Below are 23083 nucleotides of genomic sequence, written 5' to 3' on the forward strand. Positions count from 1 at the left end.
CACACACACATTCCCACCTGCACCCCTCGCACCAAATGGGAGCTGCCCAGGTAAGCACTCCACACCCAAACCTTCTGCCCCAACCCTGAGCCCCCTCCTTCATTCTAGCTCCTGGCCAGACCCTACACCCTAACCCCCAGCCTGCTCCTTAACCCCCAGCCCTGTGCTCAGTGCACTCCCACCCTCAGCTCAGTGCAGACAGAGAGGAAGAAAATGGACTAAAACCAGGGAGAAGATAGGTACCCACTCTATGTGGGCAGGGCCAGGACTCCAGACAGGAGCCGCTCAGCCCACTGCTGGTCTGCGGTCCCGGCTGCCGGCCCGCTCAGCCCGCAGCCGGTCTGGGGTTCTGGCTGCTGGCCCCTTGCCAGCCGGGGTCCCGGCCGCCGGTCCCACTCAGCGCCCGCTGCCGGCCTAGGTGAACGGAACCCCAGGTCGGCAGCGGACTGAGCGGGCTGGTGGCGTAAGATCAGCATTTTAATTTAATTGAAGCTTCTTAAATATTTTGAAAACCTTGTTTACTTTACATATGACAATAGTTTCGTTATATAATATAGACAGAGATCTTCTAAAAAACGTTAAAATGTATGACTGGCACGCAAAACCTTAAATTAGAGTGAATAAATGAAGACTCGTCACACCGCTTCTGAAAGGTTGCCAGCCCCTTATATATAGTATACTCTCAATTATCTGATTAGTATGGGGGACATAGATTTTATTTGGATAACATGGAGTTTGGCTAATCAAGAGGGCAGGAGCCATTCAGAAGCAGGGTGGCCTCCCCTGCATCTGGGGACTCATTCTCATCCTCCTCGCAGTCCTGGCCGGGGGGTCTGTGCTCTACAGCCTTCTCGTCGCTTTGTGCCTGCCTGGATAGGTTGCCCTCTGCAGCTCCACTGTCACAGCCCTGCTCACTCACTCTCATGACAGTGGTGGTGTGGAGGGTTCCCCGTACTGTCACAGGAGCCCTTCAGCAGTAGGATGGCTTACCCTGCAGCCAGGGGCTTGTCCTCCTCCTCATAGTTCCTGGCTGTTGTCTCTGCTCTGTTATCTGAGTCCCTTCCTTGTCCCCCACCATGAGATACACGAGATTGGATAATGCGGGGAGGTTCAGATAATAGGGTTTGGATGAACAGGAGTATACTATATTTAAATATAATTTTAAAAATACACATAATGACAGAAAACCATTAGTAACAGATTCACATTACGTAATGTGCTGTTTTATTCCTTGTTTCCTTCTCTGCTTTGGAACATTAGGTAACGTGTGTAGTAGGAAGAGAGCCTGAGACATAAGCCCTTGTATCACAGGCCTGGTATGAAGCAGGGCCTGCTCACAGAATCTGGCAAGAACAGGGCTAATATTGCAGAAAGACACATTCCTAAGAAGTGCTAAGCACAGAGTACTCACACAAACACATCCCGATATCAAGGATGGTACAGAAACATTCCCCAAGGGTAACAGGAACACACTGACCCCTCCTAAAAGGTAAGGTCAGGATGACAGTACGTAATAGAGATGTTTTATTTGAACCAACATGTACAAGGTGATAACTAGTCACTAGTCAGGGGGCAGTAACTATGTCAAAGGGGCAGTACTAACTTGTTTGTATCAAGGTATAAAGATGTATCTCAGAGGGAGTATCTTTGTCCAGCCGAGGGGGGAATGGAAAGTCAGGCCATTCACTGAGCTGTGTCGATTGTCACGGGCATACCTGTCTTAGCATCCTTGTAGAGTCTGCCAGGTGCTATTACTGTACTTTGTCAACAGTAAACCTGGCACCTTCGTACCTTATGGGTCTTGTGGTCATTGGGTGGTTCGCTTGAGGTCTGCTGTGCTGGCTATCTGCACAGAGCTGGGGCAGCACATGGGGAGAACACACACACAGCCTAACATCTAACCACAATGTGAATCTGTAGATAATGTTTTTCTGTCATTACATGCGCTAATGCTTGAGAAGCTTTCATTAGGTCTTTCATTGAAAGAGTATTTTATTAGATCTTTACTACAGATTGTTTTTTAGAAAGTTTTGTTATTAACTCTTTACAACTAAAACTATATCCTGTTGCCACTGGGATAATTGCACACTGAAATAGCAATGTTACTGACGCCTTGTCTACACTTAGGCTGGGTCTACACTACCAACTTACATTGGTATAACTACAGCACTCGGGTGTGAACAGGCTTCTCCCGTCGACATAGCTACTGCTTCTCAGGGACGTGGAGTACCTATGCCAATGAAAGCAGCTCTCTCATCGGCATAGGTAGTATCTTCTCTAAGTGCTACAGCAGCTGCGCCGCTGCAGCGCTGTACGTGTAGACAAGTCCTTAGTGAGTAATATACTAGCAATGCTCCAATCTTGTGAAATAAGTTGAAATCTTGTCTCCAGGGAGCCCGCCCCTTGTGCTTTACAAACACTCACATCACCCCTTTCTCACCCACAATAGTTCATCCTGCAATTTGTTAATATTAAGGTGTCGTATGATGGTGTAAGAATGCTTGTCATTAGCAACAAAATGTTCATAGTTCTAGTTTTCTCTTCAGTTTCCCTTTTCCGCCTTGTGTTCCCCAGGACTACTGTTCCCATTATAGAATTGTAGGACTGGAAGGGACCTCGAGAGGTCATCTAGTCCCCTTCCCTGCACTCATGGCAGGATTAAGTATTATCTAGACCAGTGGTCTCCAAAGTGAGGTGCGCAAGAGGATCCTTCGGGGTGCGCGGCAGGAGGAGCGCCGCCGGAGCAGCGCCACTTTTTTTTTCCCCCCTCCCTCGGCAGTTCGGCCGGGAGTCCGAGCGGCTTTTTTTTTTTTTTTTTTTGACAGTTTGGCTGGGAGCAGGGGGTGCGTGCTCAAAAATTTTTTACTTATGGGGTGCGCAATCAAAAAAGTTTGGAGACCACTGATCTAGACCATCCCCGACAGTGGTCTGTCTAACCTGCTCTTAAAAATCTCCAACGATGGAGATTCCACAACCTCCCTAGGTAATTTATTCCAGTGCTTAACAACCCTGACAGGAAGTTTTTCCTAACGTCCAACCTAAACTGCCCATGCTGCTATTTAAGCCTATTGCTTCTTGTCCTATCCTCAGAGGTTAATGAGAACAATTTTTCTTCCTGCCCCCCCCCAACAACCTTTTATGTACTTGAAAACTTATCATGTCCCCCCCTCAGTCTTCTTATGTTATGAGAAACAGGCGTTCTCCTGGCAAAACCTAAATGTGTTCTGTAGAGTACAGCACTGTGACAGCAGTTATTATTATTAAATGTGCATTTTGATGTTTTCTCACAAGCATATGGAAGGAAATTGTGCCATAGTGAAGGAAATAGAGAATTGGACTGATTGGCCTTGCAACTTTGAAATCTGACCTGCTGCACTACTGCTATGCCATCATAGGGATCCCTGCATTTCCCCCATCAAGCCTCAGACTGCAAAGTATGCCAAAATATGGTGGTGTGGAAAAATGTCTAATAGCATCTAGATTGAGACCGCCAAAATCATTTTATTTATAATTCCAAATACACTTGAATCTATACTTTGCAATGTGAAAGAGCTAATGCATCAATCTACTGTTCTGTTCTCTAATTTTTCTTCGGGTCTGAGGTATTCAATTTCAGTAGCTCTTATTAACTGTGGCTTTAAACACACACATTATTTTATTATCCTGCAGTGTTAGCTCTGAGCTATGTTATGGATGATTTTAGGTTACACAGCAAATTTGCTGTGATACTTCATAAATTGAAAAACATTAGCTGTGTGTAGTGAGTTGTGGTATGGAATGTTGTAAGAACAAAATCCCTTGGTAACTAGACAATAAGGGTTTTCTCTATCCTGATGCCTAAGGAAATTTTGGTCTCCCAAAGCCACATTTGGCTCAGAACAGCAAGTAAGCATTTGATAAGGGAAATAGCAAGACTAATGAGATGTTTCAAATGTCAGTAGGTTAAAATTAAATAGGGACTTTTTAAAAAATCAGGATATGATACTGTTCTAAAAATAAATCCTCTGGACAATTCCCTTGTTCTAAAAGCATTGTGATTCCATATCTGGCAGAATTTCAAGCATGATACAGAGTCCAATAAAATAGCACTTGAAGAGACCACGTAATGAGAATAAAACAGCAGATATAAAATCAAATGACAACTGAGATATTGTACTTAGCATTAAACTACAAACAGTGTTTCTATGGCAAGTGTTAGACATCATAACATTCCTAAAATTGCATGGATGGACATTTTTAAACACTTGGAAGATAGTTAATGAATTAGTACTTATGATCAAGAAAGAAGTAAAATTAAAAGATTTTGTAAATGTGTATTTTGGTTCTGAGACCCAGGGTAAGAATGGAGTGACTGGCACTGAAGAAGGTGGCTTAAACTTTGGTGCACAGCTTCATTTCCACTAATTTAGGGCCTGGTTTTCAGAATCTCTGAGGAGTTGCCATTCTAATGTTTTGTCAACAGGAGCTGCAGACGCTCAACATCTCTGAAAACCAGGCCCTAAACCTTTTGGTAAGGTAACAGGTTGGAGGATGGCAGAGCTAGTAGAAGTACCATAAACTTATTAGGGTATATGGCTCTAAGCAATGGTATTTCCCAGTGATGGAGAGAATACCACTGTGGGGTAAGGATGGGAATAGGTAGGAGGCAGGGAGGGACTTTTCCATTTGATATACTGAGGCTTAGAGCTAGGTGAGAAATGGCTTTCCCCTCCCATGAAAATTTTCAAGATTACAACAACAAAATCCTGTTGTGTATCAGGATAAAACCCTAAAACTTTTCTAGTTTTTCATGGAAACTTGTGAGAGAGACAGGCACCCTGCCACCTCACAATAGCCTGCTGGTTAGGGCACTCAGCTGGGACGTGTTGGACCCAGTTTCATCCCGGGTGGATGACCTACCCATTGGGCTGTGAAGTCAGATCTCTCTCTTTCTCTGGTTTGACCAGAGAAACTCCATCCTGGACCTGAGAAACCTTCCCAATTAAAATTTCATTGAAATGGACCCTTTCCACTCTAAAGTTTCGGTTTCAACAAATGGACATTTTCTGATGAAAACCCATTTTGTTGAACGGGGACCCTCTAGAACACTAACAAGTAGGCTGCTGCCTAGGGCCCTTTTCTTCTCCCTCCTCCCAGGCTTTTAGGATGTTAGATGCTGAGGTGTAGTCTCTTCACTTTTTATCTAGAAAGTATGTTACCAGCATAAATGAAGGTAATGCACCATGAGCCCCTCTTAATGTCATTTTCAAAATTAGTGGCTGACATTTTGTGGCACTGATTCTGGGTATATAGAGCAAGGGAGATGGTTTGTAGGGCTGTCAAGCGATTAAAAAATTAATTGCGCTGTTAATAGAATACCATTTATTTAAATACTTTTGGCTGTTTTCTTCATTTTCAAATATATTGATTTCTATCACAACACAATGCAAAGTGTACAATGCTCACTTTATATTTATTTTTTATTACAAATATTTGCACTGTAAAAAGATTTTAAAAAATTGTATTTTTCAATTCACGTAATACAAGTACTGTAGTGCAATCTCTTTATCATGAAAGTTAAACTTAGAAATGTAGATTTTTTTTTGTTATATAACTGCACTCAAAAACAAAACAATGTAAAACTTTAGAGCCTACAAGTCCACTCAGTCCTACTTCAGCCAATTGCTCAGACAAACAAGTGTGTTTACATTTATGGGAGATAATGCTGCCTGCTTCTTGTTTACAATATCACCTAAAAGTGAAAACAGGTATTTGCATAGCACTGTTGTAGCTGGCATCGCAAGATATTTATGTGCCAGATGAACTAAAGATTCATATGTCCCTTCATGCTTCAACCAGCATTCCAGAGGACATGCATCCATGCTGATGACAGGTTCTGCTCGATAACGATCCAAAGCAGAGCAGACTGACGCATGTTCATTTTCATCATCTGAGTCAGATGCCACCAGCAGAGGGTTGATTTTCTTTTTTGGTGATTCGGGGTCTGTAGTTTCCGCATCTGAGTGTTCTTTTAAAACTTCTGAAAGCATGCTCCACACCTCGTCCCTCTCAGAGATGGCACTTCAGATTCTTAAACCTTGGGTCGAGTGCTGTAGCTATCTTTAGAAATCTCACATTGGTACCTTCTTTGCATTTTGTCAAATCTGCAGTGAAAGTGTTCTTAAAATGAACATGTGCTGGGTCATCATCCGAGACTGCTCTAACATGAAATATATGGCAGAATGTGGGTAGAACAGAACAGGGGACATACAATTCTTCCCCAAGGAGTTCAGTCACAAATTTAATTAACGCATTATTTTTTTAACGAGCATCATCAGAATGGAAGCATGTTCTCTGGAATGGTGGCAGAAGCATGAAGGGGCATATGAATGTTTAGCATAACTGACATGTAAATACCTTGCAATGCCGGTTACAAAAGTGCCATGTGAATGCCTGTTCTCACTTTCAGGTGACATTGTAAATAAGAAGTATCTCCTGTAAATGTAAACAAACTTGTTTTTCTTAAGTGATTGCCTGAACAAGGAGTAGGACTGAGTGGACTTGTAGGCTCTAAAAGTTTTACATTGTTTTGTTTTTGAGTGCAGTTATGTAACAAAAAGATCTAAATTTGTAAGTTACACTTTTATGATCAAGAGATTGCACTTCAGTACTTCTATGAGGTGAATTGAAAAATACTATTTCTTTTGTTTATCATTTTTACAGTGCAAATATTTGTAATAAAAAATAATATAAAGTTAGCACTGTACACTTCGTATTGTGTTGTAATAGAAATCAATATATTTGAAAATGTAGAAAAACATCCAAAATATTTAATAAATTTTAATTGGTATTCTATTGTTTAACAGTGCGATTAATCGCAATTAAATTTTTTTTGAGTTAATTGCATGAGTTCACTGTGTTTAATCAACAGCCCTAATGGTTTGCACTTCAGTTGTGGGGAAGATTGCTATGAAAGTGGGGTGAAAAAACAGAGCAGTCAGATCTATATATATAAATAACTTTTTCTTGTGTAATGATGGTCTTCAAGATTCCCTGCCTTTTTTCACTGTTTAACCTCATGACCGCCATTGTGAAAAGCAATCCACCATAGCATAAGGAAATATGAAAATTATGTTTTGTAGTGGTGTAGGGTAACCAATGTCATGGTCAGAGTGGATGGAAGAGGAGAAGGAAGCTGCAGGTGACTTATCAACAGCAGGGGTTCCACAACCATGGTTGGTGAGTTTGTTGGCGGTGGTACACTGTAACAGGGTGGTCTGTCCTCTTTAAGGGGTAGTGGAACCTGGGGCCCGCCAACCCCTGTCCCAGTGCATGCGCCCCTTTAAGCAAACAGGTATTCAAGCGAGCAGCAGACTAGCTGAGAAATGGAGGCCAGATGTTGATCAGGTAGCTACCTCCTTAACATAAAACCCAGCTCTTAGGTGACTTCTAAGAAGATTTAAGAAGGAGAGTGCAGACAGCTGAATTACAGGGGAGCACTGAGTTAGGAGAGACACTCTCTGGTATGGGAACCAGAACCGGGAGAGAAACTGGTGGATTGAGGAAGGCTGCCTGACTCACACAACAGCCCCAAGAAGGGTAGTTGTAGGGCCCCAGAATCAAGAGGACAGAGTGTGTGAGTCCAAGGATCGTGGCAGGCTCTGTGGAACGGGGCTGGAACCCAGATACTGGTGGGGTGGGGGAAGCCTGCTTGAATCATGGCACAACCCATGAAGGAGGGCTGTGGAATCCCTTAACGAAGAGAAAGGAGTTGTGAGTCCAGGGACCCCAGGGCAAGAGGAGATCTGTGGGAAAGACTCTCCAGAGTGGCACTTGCAGAGCTCCCTGGCTCAGAGGCAGCTGGAGGGAAACCAGGAATGTGAAGCCTTAGAACAATGATGAATTGGTACAGAAGCTGCCTGATGCCCAGGTAAAGTCCCATATTTCCAGCCAAGACTCTCCCACCTTTCTAGCCCTCCCCTCTAAGCTTCCCCTGCATTCTTTTTTTCCCCCCCACCCAGTTCCCTGTTGTATTACTGCAGATGGAATAAACGAGATAAAGGTGTTAACATAATGCAGTCGCTATCTCACATTAAACAAGTTTCGGGGATTGGTATACGGACACTTCAGTCTGCTTAACACCTTGGAAAACACACTTAAATTTTATTTTAACTTTTTATTAAAGATATAGAAAAGAAGGAAAACAGTTAAAGCATTGGAAATTTAAAGTATTAAATAATGCTTTTATTTTAACATTTTTTGTTCCCTTTTCCTTTAGCGGGAGAGAATTTTAGAAGGAAAAATCAGCTTATTTGACAGTAGTTAGATGGTATCAAAGATGGTGGTAATTGTCCTTTTTGGGAAAGAAAATCATAGGACTGGAAGGGACCTCGAGAGGTCATCTAGTCCAGTCCCCTGCACTCATGGCAGGACTAAGTATCAGCTAGACCATCCCTGACAGGTGTTTGTCCAACCTGCTCTTAAAAATCTCCAATGATGGAGATTCCACAACCTTCCTAGGCAGTTTATTCCAGTGTTTAACCAACTAACAGTTAGGAAGTTTTTCCTAATGTCCAACTTAAACCTCCCTTGCTGCAATTTAAGCCCATTGCTTTATCCTCAGAGGTTAAAAATAACAATTTTTCTTCCTCATCCTTGTAACAACCTTTTATATACTTGAAAACTGTTATCGTGTCCCCTCTCAGTCTTCTCTTTTCCAGACTAAATTAAATTAATTAAGATGAGCTGGTGCTGTTACTGCTGCTGTTAAAGTCTGATTCCATTTCACCCCAAGTGATGGTTGGGATTCAGCTGGAGCCGGAGAGATGGCAGTGTTATCTGGGTCCCTCTCTCTTTAGCTCGGTCTTGTTAGGACACCTTTCAGGATCTGGTTAACGAAGGCCCGGGGTCGCAGAGAATTGTGGGCGTGGCAGCCATGATGGTGAAGTTTGCTTCAGTGGCGTCCGTCTGTACTTTCCATCCATTCTTCCCCACAATCTCTTTCCTTAAGGACCCAAAAAGGAAGTGATGGGTGAAGTAGCCCCGCCCTTCATTATTTTGTTCTCCAATCAGGCCTGATATCTTATGTACTAATTTTGGTTCATTAATTTTTGGTTTTACATCTTCTGTTTGTATCAAGCATGATTTTAACATACCTCTCGAATTATATTAATATGGCATTTTGTTTGTTTTGACTAAATTTAGTCTCTCTGGTTCTCTTGCACTTGTTTATAATGTTTATTATTAAAAACAACTTTACCTGCTTTCATCAACATTTGTTGTTATAGGTCAGTGGTTTTCAACCTGTGGTCCACGGACACCTGGGGGTCCGCAGACTATGTCTAAGACTTCCAAAGGTCTATGCACCTACATTTGAAAATTTTGGGGGGTCTGCAAATGAAAAAGATTGAAAACCACTGTTTAGGTTATTGTAACATCTTATATACTTTCATATACTTTTCCCAGTTGATATACAATTAGGGTAAATTTTGTAGGCCTAATTGTTACAACAGCCCTCCCTGCCCTTTATTTCATACTCCCACTCCCACCCCCACCAAAGCACTCCTTCATAAGAGTGGCCATACTGGGTCAGACCAAAGGCTGGGACACCATCCCTGCCCATTCTGGCTAATAGCCATTGATGGACCTATTCTCTATGAATTTATCTAGTTCTTTTTTGAACCCTGTCATAGTCTTGGCCTTCACAATATCCTCTGGCAAAGAGTTCCACAGGTTGACTGTGCGTTATATGAAAAAATACTTCCTTTTGTTTGTTTTAAACCTACTGCCTATTAATTTCATTTGGTGACCCCTAGTTCTTGTGTTATGAGAAGGAGTAAATAACACTTCCTTATTTACTTTCTCCACACCAGTCATGATTTTATAGACCTCTATCATATCCCCCCTTAGTCGCCTCTTTTCCAAGCTGAAAAGTCCCAATCTTATTAATCTCGCCTCATATGGAAGTTGTTCCATACCCCTGATAATTTTTGTTGCCCTTTTCTGAACCTTTTCCAATTTCAATATATCTTTTTTGAGATGGGGCGACCACATCTGCACGCAGTGTTCTAGATGGGGGTGTACCATGGATTTATATAGAGGCAATATGATATTTTCTGTCTTATTATCTATCCCTTAATGATTCCCAGCATTCCGTTCGCTTTTTTGACTGCCGTTGCACATTGAGTGGATGTTTTCAAAGAACTATCCACAATGACTCCAAGATCTCTTGAGTGGTAACAGCTAATTTAGACCCCATCATTTTATACGTATAGTTGGTATTATGTTTTCCTATGTGCATTACTTTGCATTTATCAACATTGAATTTCATCTACCATTTTGTTGCCCAGTCACCTAGTTTTGAGAGATCCTTTTGTAGCTCTTCGCAGTCTGTCTGGGACTTAACTACCTTGAGAAGTTTTGTATCATCTGCAGATTTTGCCACCTCACTGTTTACCCCTTTTTCCAGATCATTTATGAATATATTGATTAGGACTGGGCCCAGTACAGATCCCTGGGGGACACCACTATTTACCTCTCTCCATTCTAAAAACTGACCATTTACTCCTACCCTTTGTTTCCTCTCTTTTAACCAGTTACCAATCCATGAGAGAACCTTCCCTCTTATCCCATGACAGCTTACTTTGCTTAAGAGCCTTTGGTGAGGGACCTTGTCAAAGGCTTTCTGATAATCTAGGTACACTATATCCACTGGATCCCCCATGTCCACATGCTTGTTGACCCCCTTCAAAGAAATCTAGTAGATTGGTGAGGCATGATTTCCCTTTACAAAAACCATGTTGACTCTTCCCCAATAACTTATGTTCATCTATGTGTTTGACAATTTTGTTCTTTACTATAGTTTCAACAAGTTTGCCCGGTACTGAAGTCAGGCTTACTGGCCTGTAATTGCTGGGATCACCTCTGGAGCCCTTTTTAAAAATTGGCATCACATTAGCTATCTCCAGTCATTTGGTACAGAAGCTGATTTAAATGATAGGTTACAGACTACAGTTAATAGCTCTGCAATTTCACATTTGAGTTCCTTCAGAACTCAAGGGTAAACACTATCTGGTCCTGGGGACATATTACTGTTTAGTTTATCAATTTGTTCCAAAACCTCCTCTGACACCTCCATCTGGGACAGTTCCTCCGATTTGTCACCTAAAAAGAATGGCTCCGATTTGGGAATTTCCCTCACATCCTCAGCCATGAAGAGTGATGCAAAGATTTCATTTAGTTTCTCTGCAATGACCTTATCATCCTTGAGTGCTTCTTTAGCATCTCGATCATCCAGTAGCCCCACTGGTTGTTTAGCAAGCTTCCTGCTTCTGATGTACTTAAAATAATAATTGCTATTACTTTTTGAGTCTTTGACTAGCTGTACTTCAAATTCTTTTTTGGCCTTCCTAATTATATTTTTACACTTCATTTGCAAGAGTTTATGCTCCTTTTTATTTTCCTCACTAGGATTTAACTTCCACTTTTTAAAGGATGCCTTTTTGCCTCTCACTGCTTCTTTTACTTTGTTGTTTAGCCACAGTGGAACTTTTTTAGTTCTCTTACTATGTTTTTTAATTTGGGGTATATGTTTAAGCTGAGCTTCTATAATGGTGTCTTTAAAAAGTTTCCAGGCAGCTTACAGGGATTTCACTTTTTTGCGCTGTACCTTTTAATTTATGTTTAACTAACTTCCTCATTTTTGTGTAGTCCCCTTGAAATTAAATGCTACAGTGTTGGGCTGCTGTGGTGTTTTCCTCACCACAGGCATGTTAAATTTAATTATATTATGGTCACTATTACCAAGCCGTCCAGCTATATTCACCTCTTGGACCAGATCCCATGATCCACTTAGGACTAAATCAAGAATTGCCTCTCCTCTGGTGGGTTCCAGGACTAGCTGCTCCAAGAAGCAGTCAATTAAGGTGTCAAGAGACTTTCTCTCTACATCCCATCCTAAGGTGACATGTACCCAGTCAATATGGGATAGTTGAAATCTCCCATTATTACTGAGTGGTTTTTTTTTTTTATTTTAATAGCCTCTCTAATCTCCCTAAGCATATCACAGTCACTATCACCATCCTGGTCAGGTGGTCGGTAATATATCCCTACTGCTCAGGGGTGGGCAAACTATGGCCCGCAGGCCGCGGCCGGCCTCGAGCTCATGCTGGGGAGCGGGGTTGGGGGCCGCTCTGCATGGCTACCGGAAGCAGTGGCAGTCCCCCGTTCGGCTCCTACGCATAGGGGCAGCCAGGGGGCTCTGCTCCGCACACTGCCCCTGCCCCAAGCGCCCTCCCTGCAGCTCCCATTGGCCGGGAACCGCAGCCAATAGGAGCTGCAGGGGCGGTGCCTGCGGATGGAACAGTGTTCAGCAGAGCCGCCTGGCCAGCCGGAGGGGAGACATGCCACTGGTTCCGGGAGCTGCTCGAGGTATGTGCCAGCTGGAGCCTGAACCCGAGCCACCCTGCTCCGCCACAACCCCCTGCCCCAGCCCTGATCCCACCTCCTGCCCGCCGAACCCCTCGGTCCCAGCCCGGAGCACCCTTCTGCTCCCAAACCCCTCACCCCAGAGCCTGCACCCCCAGCCGGAGCCCTCACCTCCCCACCCCAAACCTCCCACACACACCCTGAACTCCTCATTTCTGGCCCCACCCCAAAGCCCACACCCCCAGCCAGAGCCCTCACTCCCTCCCGAAACCCAACCCCAATTTCGTTAGCATTCATGGCCCGCCATACAATTTCTATACCCAAATGTGGCCCTTGGGCCAAAAAGTTTGCCCATCCCTGCTACTGCTATATTCTTATTATTAGGGCATGGAATTACTATCCATAGAGATTCATTTAAGTTTGGTTCATTTAATACTTTTACTTTATTTGATTCTACGCTGTCTTTCACATATGCCACTCCCCCACCAGCACAATCTGTTCTGTCCTTCCGCTATATTTTGTACCTGGTATTACTGTGTCCCATTGATTATCCTCATTCCACCAAGTTTCTGTGATGCCTATTATATCAATATCCTCATTTAATACGAGGCACTCTAGTTCACCCATCTTATTATTTAGCATTTGTATATAAGCACTTTAAAAACTTGTCACTTTTTAGCTGTCTGCCATTACACGATGTAATTGAATGGGACTTTTTGTCATTTGACTGTTTCTCATCCTATCCTGCCTGTATTTTATCATCTTCCATCCTCTCCTCCTTTCTAGGACATAGAGAATCTCCATTAGTAGATCCTCCCCTAAGGGATGTCGCTGTCCAAACCACGTGCTCCTCCGCACCTGTCGACTTTCCCCCAACCCTTAAAATTAAAAAGGTCAAAGAGCAGTTTTTAAACTAAGAGCAAGCAATCTGGTTCCATTTTGGTTTAGGTGGAGCCCATCCTTCCTGTATAGGCTCCTCCTTTCCCAAAAGTTTCCCCAGTTCCTAATACTGTAAATGTAAACCCCCTCCTGCCTACACCATTGTCTCATCCATGCATTGAGACCCTGCAGTTCTGCCTGTCTAACTGGACCTGCGCGTGGAACTGGAAGCATTCCAGAGAATGCTACCATGGAGGTCCTGGACTTCAATCTCTTACCTAGCAACCTAAATCTGGCCTCCAGGACCTCTCTCCTATCCTTCCCTATGTCACTGGTACCTACATGTACCACGGCCACCAGCTCCTCCCCAGCATTACACATAAATCTATCTAGATGTCTCGAGAGATCTGCAACCTTTGCACCAGGCAGGCAAGTCACCATGCGGTTCTCCCGGTCATCGCAAATCCAGCGATCTGTTTCTAATGATCAAATTGCCCATTATTACTGCCTGTCTCTTCCTAATAACTGGAGTTCCGTCCCCCGGAGAGCTATCCTCAGGGTGAAATGATACCACAACATCATCTGGAAGGAGGGTTCCAACTATGGGATTGTTTCCCTCTGCTCTCCAGTTGGATGTTCTCCTTCCCTGAGACTTTCATCCTCCTCAACAGCAGAGAGTCTGTCAGACCGGTGGTGGGACCATACTACTGTGTCCTGGAAAGTTTCATCTATATACCTCTCTGTCTACTTTAGTTCCTCCAGTTCAACCACTCTGATCTCCAAAAGCTCGTACACGGTCTCTAAGGGCCAGGAGCTCCTTGTACTGAATGCACACATACGCCACCTGCCCATAGGGCAGGTGATCATACATGCTGCATTGGGTGCAATAAACTGGATAGTCCCTACTCTGTTGCTGGACTTCTGCCTGCATTATCTTTTTACTCCTAAAGCTCATTCCTTTGTCGTTGTTTTGTTTTGTTTTTATCAGGGGGGTGTCTTTGGCTTTAAGTTTAAAAAATGGTAAGCGTATCTAGTCCCCTCTCACACTCCACCTCTAAACTCTCTCGCAAAAACTCCCCTGTTAGCCGCTCCTGTTCCCTAGCTCCTTTGGTCGCTTAGGAGTAGGCTTTTTAAAGCCCTGGTCTTCCTGAGTAGCCCTGCCCCCTGGTTAAGGGTTGATGGGTGCTAAAGGGCTTAGGGATCAAAGCCTCGTTAAGAAGGTCTCAGCCTCAGCTCATGGTCCCCCAAACAAACAGACCACACAGTCAAGCAGCAAGCACACCACAAACACACATACCACAAACAACAAACTTACCCCAAGGGTCATGTAATCTCTCCTCCTTCACCTGGAGAACTCCCTCGCAAAACTCCCCTGTTAGCCGCTTCTGTTAGCTTCCCTTTATTTACACACATGCCACACCACGTCACACCCTTCCCTGCCTATTATTTTCTCTCTCCACCCCACCAGAGCCCCCCGTCCACTCCAGCCAGAATCCATACCCTTAAGGCTGGTCCACACTGGGGCGGGGGATCGATATAGGAAACGCAACTTCAGCTACGAGAATAGCGTAGCTGAAGTCGACGTTTCCTATATCGAACTAAAAGTACTTACTTCGGGTCCACGCGGCGCAGGCAGGCTCCCCCGTCGACAGCGCTTCCTCCTCTCGGTGAGCAGGAGTTCCGCAGTCGACGGGGGAGCGCTTCTGGGATCGATCTATCGCGTCCAGATGAGACACGATAAATCGATCCCAGAAGATCGATCTCTACCCGCCGAATTAGGCGGGTAGTGTGGACCAGCCCTGAGTCTAACCTCCTTAGACATGGGTAGGAAACTGTTTTCCTGTCTCATGATATTTTCGTGATTTAATTTTTTTTTCATGTTCTGCATCAGGACAAAACTGAGATCTCTTGTGTTATTTTTGGGGGTTTGTTTTGTGTTAAAAACTGCAACAGAGAGAGATCCCTGACCTCAGAATACACCATAGCCTGGTGGTCAGGATACTTGCCTAAATCAGGCAGGCCAGAGACTTGAGCCTGGGTCACTCATATCCTAGATGAGTGCCTTGACCACCATGCTATCGTGAAGTGGGTCTATTTCTGCTTTTGACTAGAAGTGCCATTCTGGGCCTGAGAAAGCCAACAGGTTCCCACAGAATTTTGGTTTCAATGAATCGGCATTTTCCAACAATAAAGTATTTTAATGAAAAATTCCTGGCCAGCTCTAAACTTCATGTCCTGTAGCCCTTCCACGCAGGTCCCTTCTCTTCTTATTTTTCCCAGGCAGATCTCCACCAGCCAAATTCAAAACTTGTTTTACAATGAGTCTGTAAATACTTAACTTAAGACTATTAAGACCTAACGTAAATGTGATACTTCAAACATCTTTTCTTCTAAGAAGGTTGTATATGAACCAGTAAAATTTGGGAGCCACTGATCTACAGTATTTCAACACTGCATGAAAGGGAGCTTACGGATTCATCTAGTCGAACTCCCTGTGCTGTCGTAGGGTTAAGTATACCTAGACCATCCCTGATAGATATTTGTCTAACCAGTTCTTATGCAACGTGTTTGAACAGCGGTGTGAAATATGTGGTTGAACTTCAAATGTTAGTGATGGTATTCATAAATTGAAACCATGTGATTGCAAAACGTCCTTCCAGTTCTAGTTTTTAGTAATCTGTTTTAGTAATCCGTCACATCTGTGTTTATTTTTAATCATGTATCAAATTAACAAGTTTCCTGTGAACTCATCTGCTAATATCTTTTAAAATGTAAATGATCAATTAACAAAATAATTAGTATTTTCAATTAAGGGGTGACACCTGTTTTACATAGAATGCTATGAAAAAACAAAATTAGCATGGATGCAATTACTTTTAAAGGTAATCTTAGTGTATTTGTTTTTTTAATGTTTATCATAGAAATTGAGGGCTGAAAGGGACTTTACGGATTCATCTAGTCCAACTCCCTGTGCTGTCGCAGGGTTAAGTATACCTAGACCATCCCTGATAGATGTTTGTTAACCTGTTCTTATGTAACATGTTTGAACAGCGGTGTGAAATATATGGTTGAACTTCAGATGTTAGTGACAGTATTAATACACTGAAACCATGTGATTGCAAAACATGTCCTTCCAGTTCTAGTTTTTAGTAATCTCTTTTAGTAATCTGTCGCATTAAATTGCAATTATTTATGAGTTGAAGAAAAGAAGAAGCTACAGCAGTAAACTTTTATTTCTTTTCGTAGTGATATTGATCATGCATAAATATCAATAAATGTTTCTGATCTCGTTGGCATGTTGTGACTGTTTCTTCTTTGTTTGTTTTTGCAGCCCTCAGATGCTTTGATATTGGGAAAGATAAAAAATGTTGACTGTGTGCTTCTAGCAAGGTAAAGAGCTCTTCAAAGGATTTTTGTGTTACTCATGTCTTAAATAAAGTGGTTTGTCTTAGACGTTTCCTTTTTCTGTCTGTGTCAGATGGACTAACTGCTTCTTATGACTAACAAATTTAGGTCTGATCCCGCAGATGGCAAAACTTCCATTGACTTCAGTTGGGAGAAGAATCGGGAGCTTAAAGTTGGTCTATATGACATAATTTTGTCCTTTATAGAGCAGTTCAGGCATCTGGAACTCTTGTCAAACACTATCCATTCACAAACCCTAGCTCAATTTCAGCCTCCACTGGTTCAACAGAACTTTGTCACAGTGCTGTTATATACTAGGACTTTATGTAGGAGGTACAGTTGTTCTGATTCAACTAGTCCTTCCAGGCATAATTGATCCTACAATGATCCAGTCCACCTTTCAGTGACAAATACGAGCATTGTACTCCTTCAGATTTAAAATGAAAGCAGATGCAGTAGAAGGATCTGCTTTGTGGTGTTGTCCAATAGAGAGAAAATACAGTAAAAATGTATTGTGCCTTTCACTTGTAGCAAAAAAAGTTTATAACCACCTGTTCAGACGCTCAAATCATTCTGGGGTCCTTTGTAAGGCTGAAGAGTGGTCTAGAGGTGGTAGGGGTGGAAATTTGAGGAAATTTTATCCAGCCACATTTGAGTTTAGTAAGGACTCTTCCTAGGTTTTTTGGAATTTTTTTAATCCAATTACAGCTAGTCATGGAGACAACAAACCTGGGTGAAGGTTGAAACTTTGCATGTAAATGGTTCTTAACGAGTTGTGCCATTGCTACTTTTTGTGGGGCATGTGGTTATTTTTTTGATGTTGAAAGGGAAAAATCACTCCTGTGCATGTTTAATGAGCATCTAAACAGTTCCTATAGCTTCATGAAGCATTTCCCCCTGCAATTTGTGATGTTTTACAAAGGATGTTTGGGGTACCACACATGTTCTGCCCTGCCTGACAAGAAAGAGTGCAGCTGCTAGAGCAGGGGTGGGCAAACATTTTGGCCCGAGGGCCACATTGCGGTTGCAAAACTATGGAGGGCCGGGTAGGGAAGGCTGTGCCTCCCCAAACAGCCTGACCCCCGCTCCCTATCCGACCCCTCCCACTTTCCACCCCCTGATTGCCCCCCTCAGAACCCCCTGCCCATCCAACCCCCCCTGTTCCTTGTCCCCTGACTGCCCCCTCCCAAGAACCCCCGCCCCTAACCAGCCCCCCTCAGATGACTTGCATCTGAAGAAGTGAGGTTCTTACCCACGAAAGCTTATGCTCCCAATACTTCTGTTAGTCTTAAAGGTGCCACAGGACCCTCTGTTGCTTTTTACAGATTCAGACTAACACGGCTACCCCTCTGATACCAGCCCCCCTCAGAATCTCCCATCCCCTATTCAACTCCCCCCCATCCCCTGACTGCCCTGACCCGATCCACACCCCTGCCCCCTGAGACTTCCACGTTTATCCAACCGTCCCCTGCTCCCCGTCCCCTGAATGCCGCCCTGCCGGTTATCCAACCTCCCTGCACCTTTACCATGCCGCTCAGAGCGGCAGGACTGGCAGCCACGCTGCCCGGCCGGGGCCAGCCACACCACCACACTGCCCAAAGCGCTGGCGGCGCAGCAAGCTGAGGCTGTGGGGGGATAGCAGGGGAGGGGCTGCTGGTTAGCCTCCCCAGCCGGGAGCTCAGGGGCCGGGCAGGACGGTCCCGCAGGCCAGATATGGCCCGCGGGCCGTAGTTTGCCCACCTCTGTGCTAGAGACATTTGCTTGAAGGAAAATGTAAATGTATCACTGTGGTTTCATCCCATATCTCAGCAAAATCATCCCATCTAATCCTGTCCGCATAAAAAAAGAAAAGAAAATCCAGCCTTAAAGATGACTTGCAAAAGTGAGGGGTAGGAAGAAGGGGCTTGTTACCCTTTTTCCCCCAAAAAAAGTGTCAGACTTTTTTCTGTTTCCTTTTTAAGTTAGAAATCTAGATATTGTCAACTCTGAAAGACACTCTGGCATCTGTAGAACTAGTGCAGTTATGCCATCACAAGGAACTGAAGGCCGAGCAGGTATGAGAGGAAAGGATTTTTAGCCAGACTATTGGAATTTTGTTTGTTTGTTTGTCTGTTTTTTTTTCTGTTGTTAATGCCTATTTAGCTCCAGTGAATGCTTGGTTGAAAAGATTACTTTGTTAAAGAGATAGGGAGAGCTGGGATGTGTATGCGTGTGCTGAAACTTTAGTGATAGAGAGAGAGCTCACATATACGTCTTCGAGACCTCCAAGAGATCCTCCAGCAAATCTAAATAAAATCAGATTTTGCATTCTGGATACAGCCCAGGTTTAATTTTTTGTAGGGCTGTCAAGCGATTAAACAAAATCATGATTAATTGCACACACTAAAGAATTAAATGCATTGTTAAACAATAATAGACTACCATTTATTTAAATACTTCGGGTGTTTTTTACATTTTCAAATATATTTATTTCAATTATAACACAGAATACAAAGTGTACAGTGCTTACTTTGTATTTATTTTTACTACAAATATTTGCACTGTAAAAACAAATGAAATAGTATTTTTCAATTCACCTAATACAAGTACTGTCACGCAATCACTTTATCATGAAAGTTTAACTTACAAATGTAGAATTGTATACAAAAAATAACTGCATTCAAAAATAAAACTGTAAAACTTTAGAGCCTACAAGTCCAATCAGTCCTACTTCTTGTTCAGCCAATCGCTCAGACAAACGTCTGTTTACATTTGTAGAAGATAATGCTGCCTGCTTCTTGTTTACAATGTCTCCAAAAAGTGAGAACAGGCATTCGCATGGCTTTGTTGTAGCGAGCGTCGCAAGATTTTTATATGCCAGATGCACTAAAGATTCATATGTCCCTTCATGCTTCAACCACCATTCCAGAGGACGTGTCCATGCTGATGACAGGTTCTGCTCGATAATGATCCAGAGCAGTGCGGAGTGACACATGTTCACTTTCATCAGCTGAGTAAGATGCCACCAGCAGAAGGTTGATTTTCATTTTTGGTGGTTTGGGTTCTGTAGTTTCCACATCAGAGTGTTGCTCTTTTAAGACTTCTGAAAACATGCTCCATACTTCATCCCGCTCAGATTTTGGAAGGCACTTCAGATTCTTAAACCTTGGGTCAAGTGCTGTAGCTATCTTTTTTTGAAATTTCATATTGGTATCTTCTTTGCATTTTGTCATATTTGCAGTGAAAGTGTTCTTAAAATGAACAACATGTGCTGGGTCATATCCGAGACGGCTATAACATGAAATATATGCAGAATGCAGGTAAAACAGAGCCGGAGACGTACAATTCTCCCCCAAGGAGTTCAGTCACAAATTTAATTAACACATTATATTTTTAACGAGCATCATCAGCATGGAAGCATGTCCCCTAGAACAATGGCCAAAGCATGAAGAGGCATATGAATCTTTAGCGCATCTGACATGTAAATATCTTGCAACGCCAGCTACAACAATGCCATGCGAATGGCAGTTCTCACTTTTTGGTGACATTGTAATTAAGAAGTGGACAGCATTATCTCCCGTAAATGTAAACAAACTTGTTTGTCTTAACGATTGGCTGAACAAAAAGTAGGATTGAGTAGACTTGTAGGCTCTAAAGTTTTACATTGTTTTGTTTTTGAGTGCAGTTATATAACAAAAAAAACCTACATTTGTGAGTTTCACTTTCGTGATAAAGAGATTGCACTACAGTACTTGTATGAGGTGAATTGAAAAATACTGTTTCTTTTGTTTATCATTTTTACAGTGCAAATATTTGTAATCGAAAATAATATAAAGTGAGCAGTGTACACTTTATATTCTGTGTTGTAATTGAAATTGATATATCTGAAAATGTAGAAAAACATACAAAATTTTTAATAAATTTCAATTGGTATTCTATTGTTTAACAGTGCGATTAATCATGCTATTAATTTTTTTAATCGTAGTTAATTTTTTTTGAGTTAATTGCGAGTTAACTGCAATTAATCCACAGCCCTAATTTTTTTTATTTAAAAAATCGCGGGGGGCGGCAGAAATCTCCCATATTTTCTTGTGCTGCTATCTTCTTTTCTATTGTGGTCTTTTCCTCTAGTTAAGTCACTGTCATGTGGGCAATAATATGCCCCTTTTATGCACTCTATTGATATATTTTACAGTTTCTCTTAGAGGTAGATAGGGTTGGGTCCTGCTTGGCTTACTCTGGTCTTGACGTCTCTCCTGAGGCTTACATAGTAAAATGTAGGATTTTGGAGTGGTTGCCATCTTCATAGTACAGTATCTAGCTCTCTGCTAAGTAAAAGCTTTTTTTGTTTTTTCCCTTCCATTCTATATACAGAATTGAGTTTATAATTTTTGAGAGTGGATATAGCACACCTGCTAATGTGTCACTATTTGAGTATGGTGGGTAAATTCTGTTTGCGCCTTACTTTGTGATTTTATTTTCCTCTTTATTTTCTTCTCTCCAAGCTCTATTGCGGCTGGATGCAACTGCTGAGTGTGGATATCACATCTGGTTGGATCTCTCCAATATTTGTTTCCCTGGGTGCTTTTTGTCTTCTGCTATGTTTCCGTTGGCCTTTTTCCCTTTGGATTCTTTTCATGGCCTTCAATATCTAGTTTATTAAAGATGAGGTCATGGAATATTTTCCAGTAAAAAGAAAAAAGATTCTATTACATAAACACAGAAAATTTGAGAGACGCTTGAATTAACACCAAAAAAAAAAAAAAAAATCAGTTAATTGGTTGGGGCAGTAACTGTAGTTCTTTCAGAGCTGAAGACTTTGAGGTTAGCCATATTACTTACCATGGCCCTTCATGTGATTACTGATATCCTTGGTTATTTTGGTTAAAATAAGTTATATGCTGTCCTGTGGTAAGTCTTGCATTATGTCCCAGGATTTTGCCATGCAAGTCCCATTAATATTAGTGGGCGTTGTGTGGCTACCTTCCACGTGAAATATAATGCTGTCAGACTAATGGCCTGTTTATATTACTAGTTTGGGGAGACTTGGGTCCTTTCCTTGCACTCACGTTTATGTAACTATTCTTTTTTCCCCTGCAATCTATGCCTTACTGTGTTACTATATACTGCTTTCCCTGTCCCCCACTCAACAAGAAAATTGTAGTCTGAGATACAGACATGCAAACTGGAACTTATAGTGTGTCTAATCATGCTTCTCTGTATATCTTTAAAACTATACACTAGGATTCCCAAGGACCAAGCAACAACAAAAAAATCTTAGTAGCCGTATCCTGATATTGGGTGTACACCATATTATTTTTCTTCTGCCTCGTTAGACAATGAGTGTCAAACACGACTGCCCCATATACCTCAGTCAATGTAGAACTTGGTTGTCTGGACTGACTGGACAGCACTGTTCAATATTCTTTTTAACATTGTGTGTTTGACTGCTCTAGGTGGTCTAAAAAATGGAGTTTATTACCATTCTGGAGAGGCTGGGTAAGCCATTTTAGACACTAGTTTATCAAACCGGGATGTAAGATTTTAGTGTAGACCTAGCCCCAGGGGCAGTGTTGTATCCTCTTCCAAAGAAAAAAGGAAAAATTGAATGTCATACATCTTCCCCACCATGATTTGAAAAGATGGGGGGTGGAGGAAATACCATGTTTGTGCTGTTTTTTGAGAGGGGTGGGCTATTAAAACTTCCTCGCCCCCCTTTAACTTTTTTATCTTACTACTACAGACTCTGTGAGAGCTGTGGATGGAAGGGTGAGCTGGATACTCTTCTGCCCATTTTATCATCAGACGTTGCTGGTTTTATTCCGAGTGCAGAATCTTATCTTTACTACTTATTTCTATTTATAATAGTGAAGATGTAAGAGGTGAAAGAACCCAGCTTGACTTTCAGATCCCAGATGGTGGTCATAATGCTGACAAAAAAATAACCTTTATATTTATAAAATTAAGCACATCCGGTGCTGGAGGGGAATGAGAGCGAGAATACCACAGTGTCACAGGGCCACTCTTCTGATAACAGCACTGGCACATCATACTAAAAGTAACAATGGGGGCCAAGTGAATGGAAAGTACAAACAGAATTTTTGTGTGGGACCTTGTGCAAGTAAATCCTATAAATGGATTACAGTACATGGGAAGTTCAGTATTGTCAACCCCAGGTATTCAGAAATCATAAGATTTTTAAAAAATAATAAATTTTGGGTACTTTTTATTTACCTTCCGGGGTTTCTTACCATTAGGGTGCACTCAGGTCATGTTTTCAAGCTTTTCTCTACAACTACGAAGGCTAGAAACTTACTCTTTTTTAAAAAGTGAAAGCTGAACTTCTCACATTCACATGACTCCAAGAGCTGGTACTTTAAAAAAAAACACCAAATATCCCAAGACTCATGATAAA

At 42.3% G+C, this 23083-nt stretch overlaps 1 protein-coding gene across 1 annotated transcript in view; it reads left to right on the forward strand.

Annotated features, from left to right (window-relative positions):
• Window positions 1-23083, forward strand: part of LOC112114759 (S-methyl-5'-thioadenosine phosphorylase) — a 65851-nt gene that overhangs the window by 17124 nt on the left and 25644 nt on the right. Inside the window, exon 3 of the mRNA XM_026646523.2 lies at window positions 16616-16674. Coding sequence (XP_026502308.1) covers window positions 16616-16674 — 59 coding nt within the window. The remainder of the gene's footprint in view (window positions 1-16615; window positions 16675-23083) is intronic.

This window comes from Terrapene carolina, unplaced genomic scaffold (assembly GCF_002925995.2).
Source record: "Terrapene carolina triunguis isolate 2854851 unplaced genomic scaffold, T_m_triunguis-2.0 Scaffold35098, whole genome shotgun sequence".
In the NCBI taxonomy this organism is placed as follows: domain Eukaryota; kingdom Metazoa; phylum Chordata; order Testudines; family Emydidae; genus Terrapene; species Terrapene triunguis.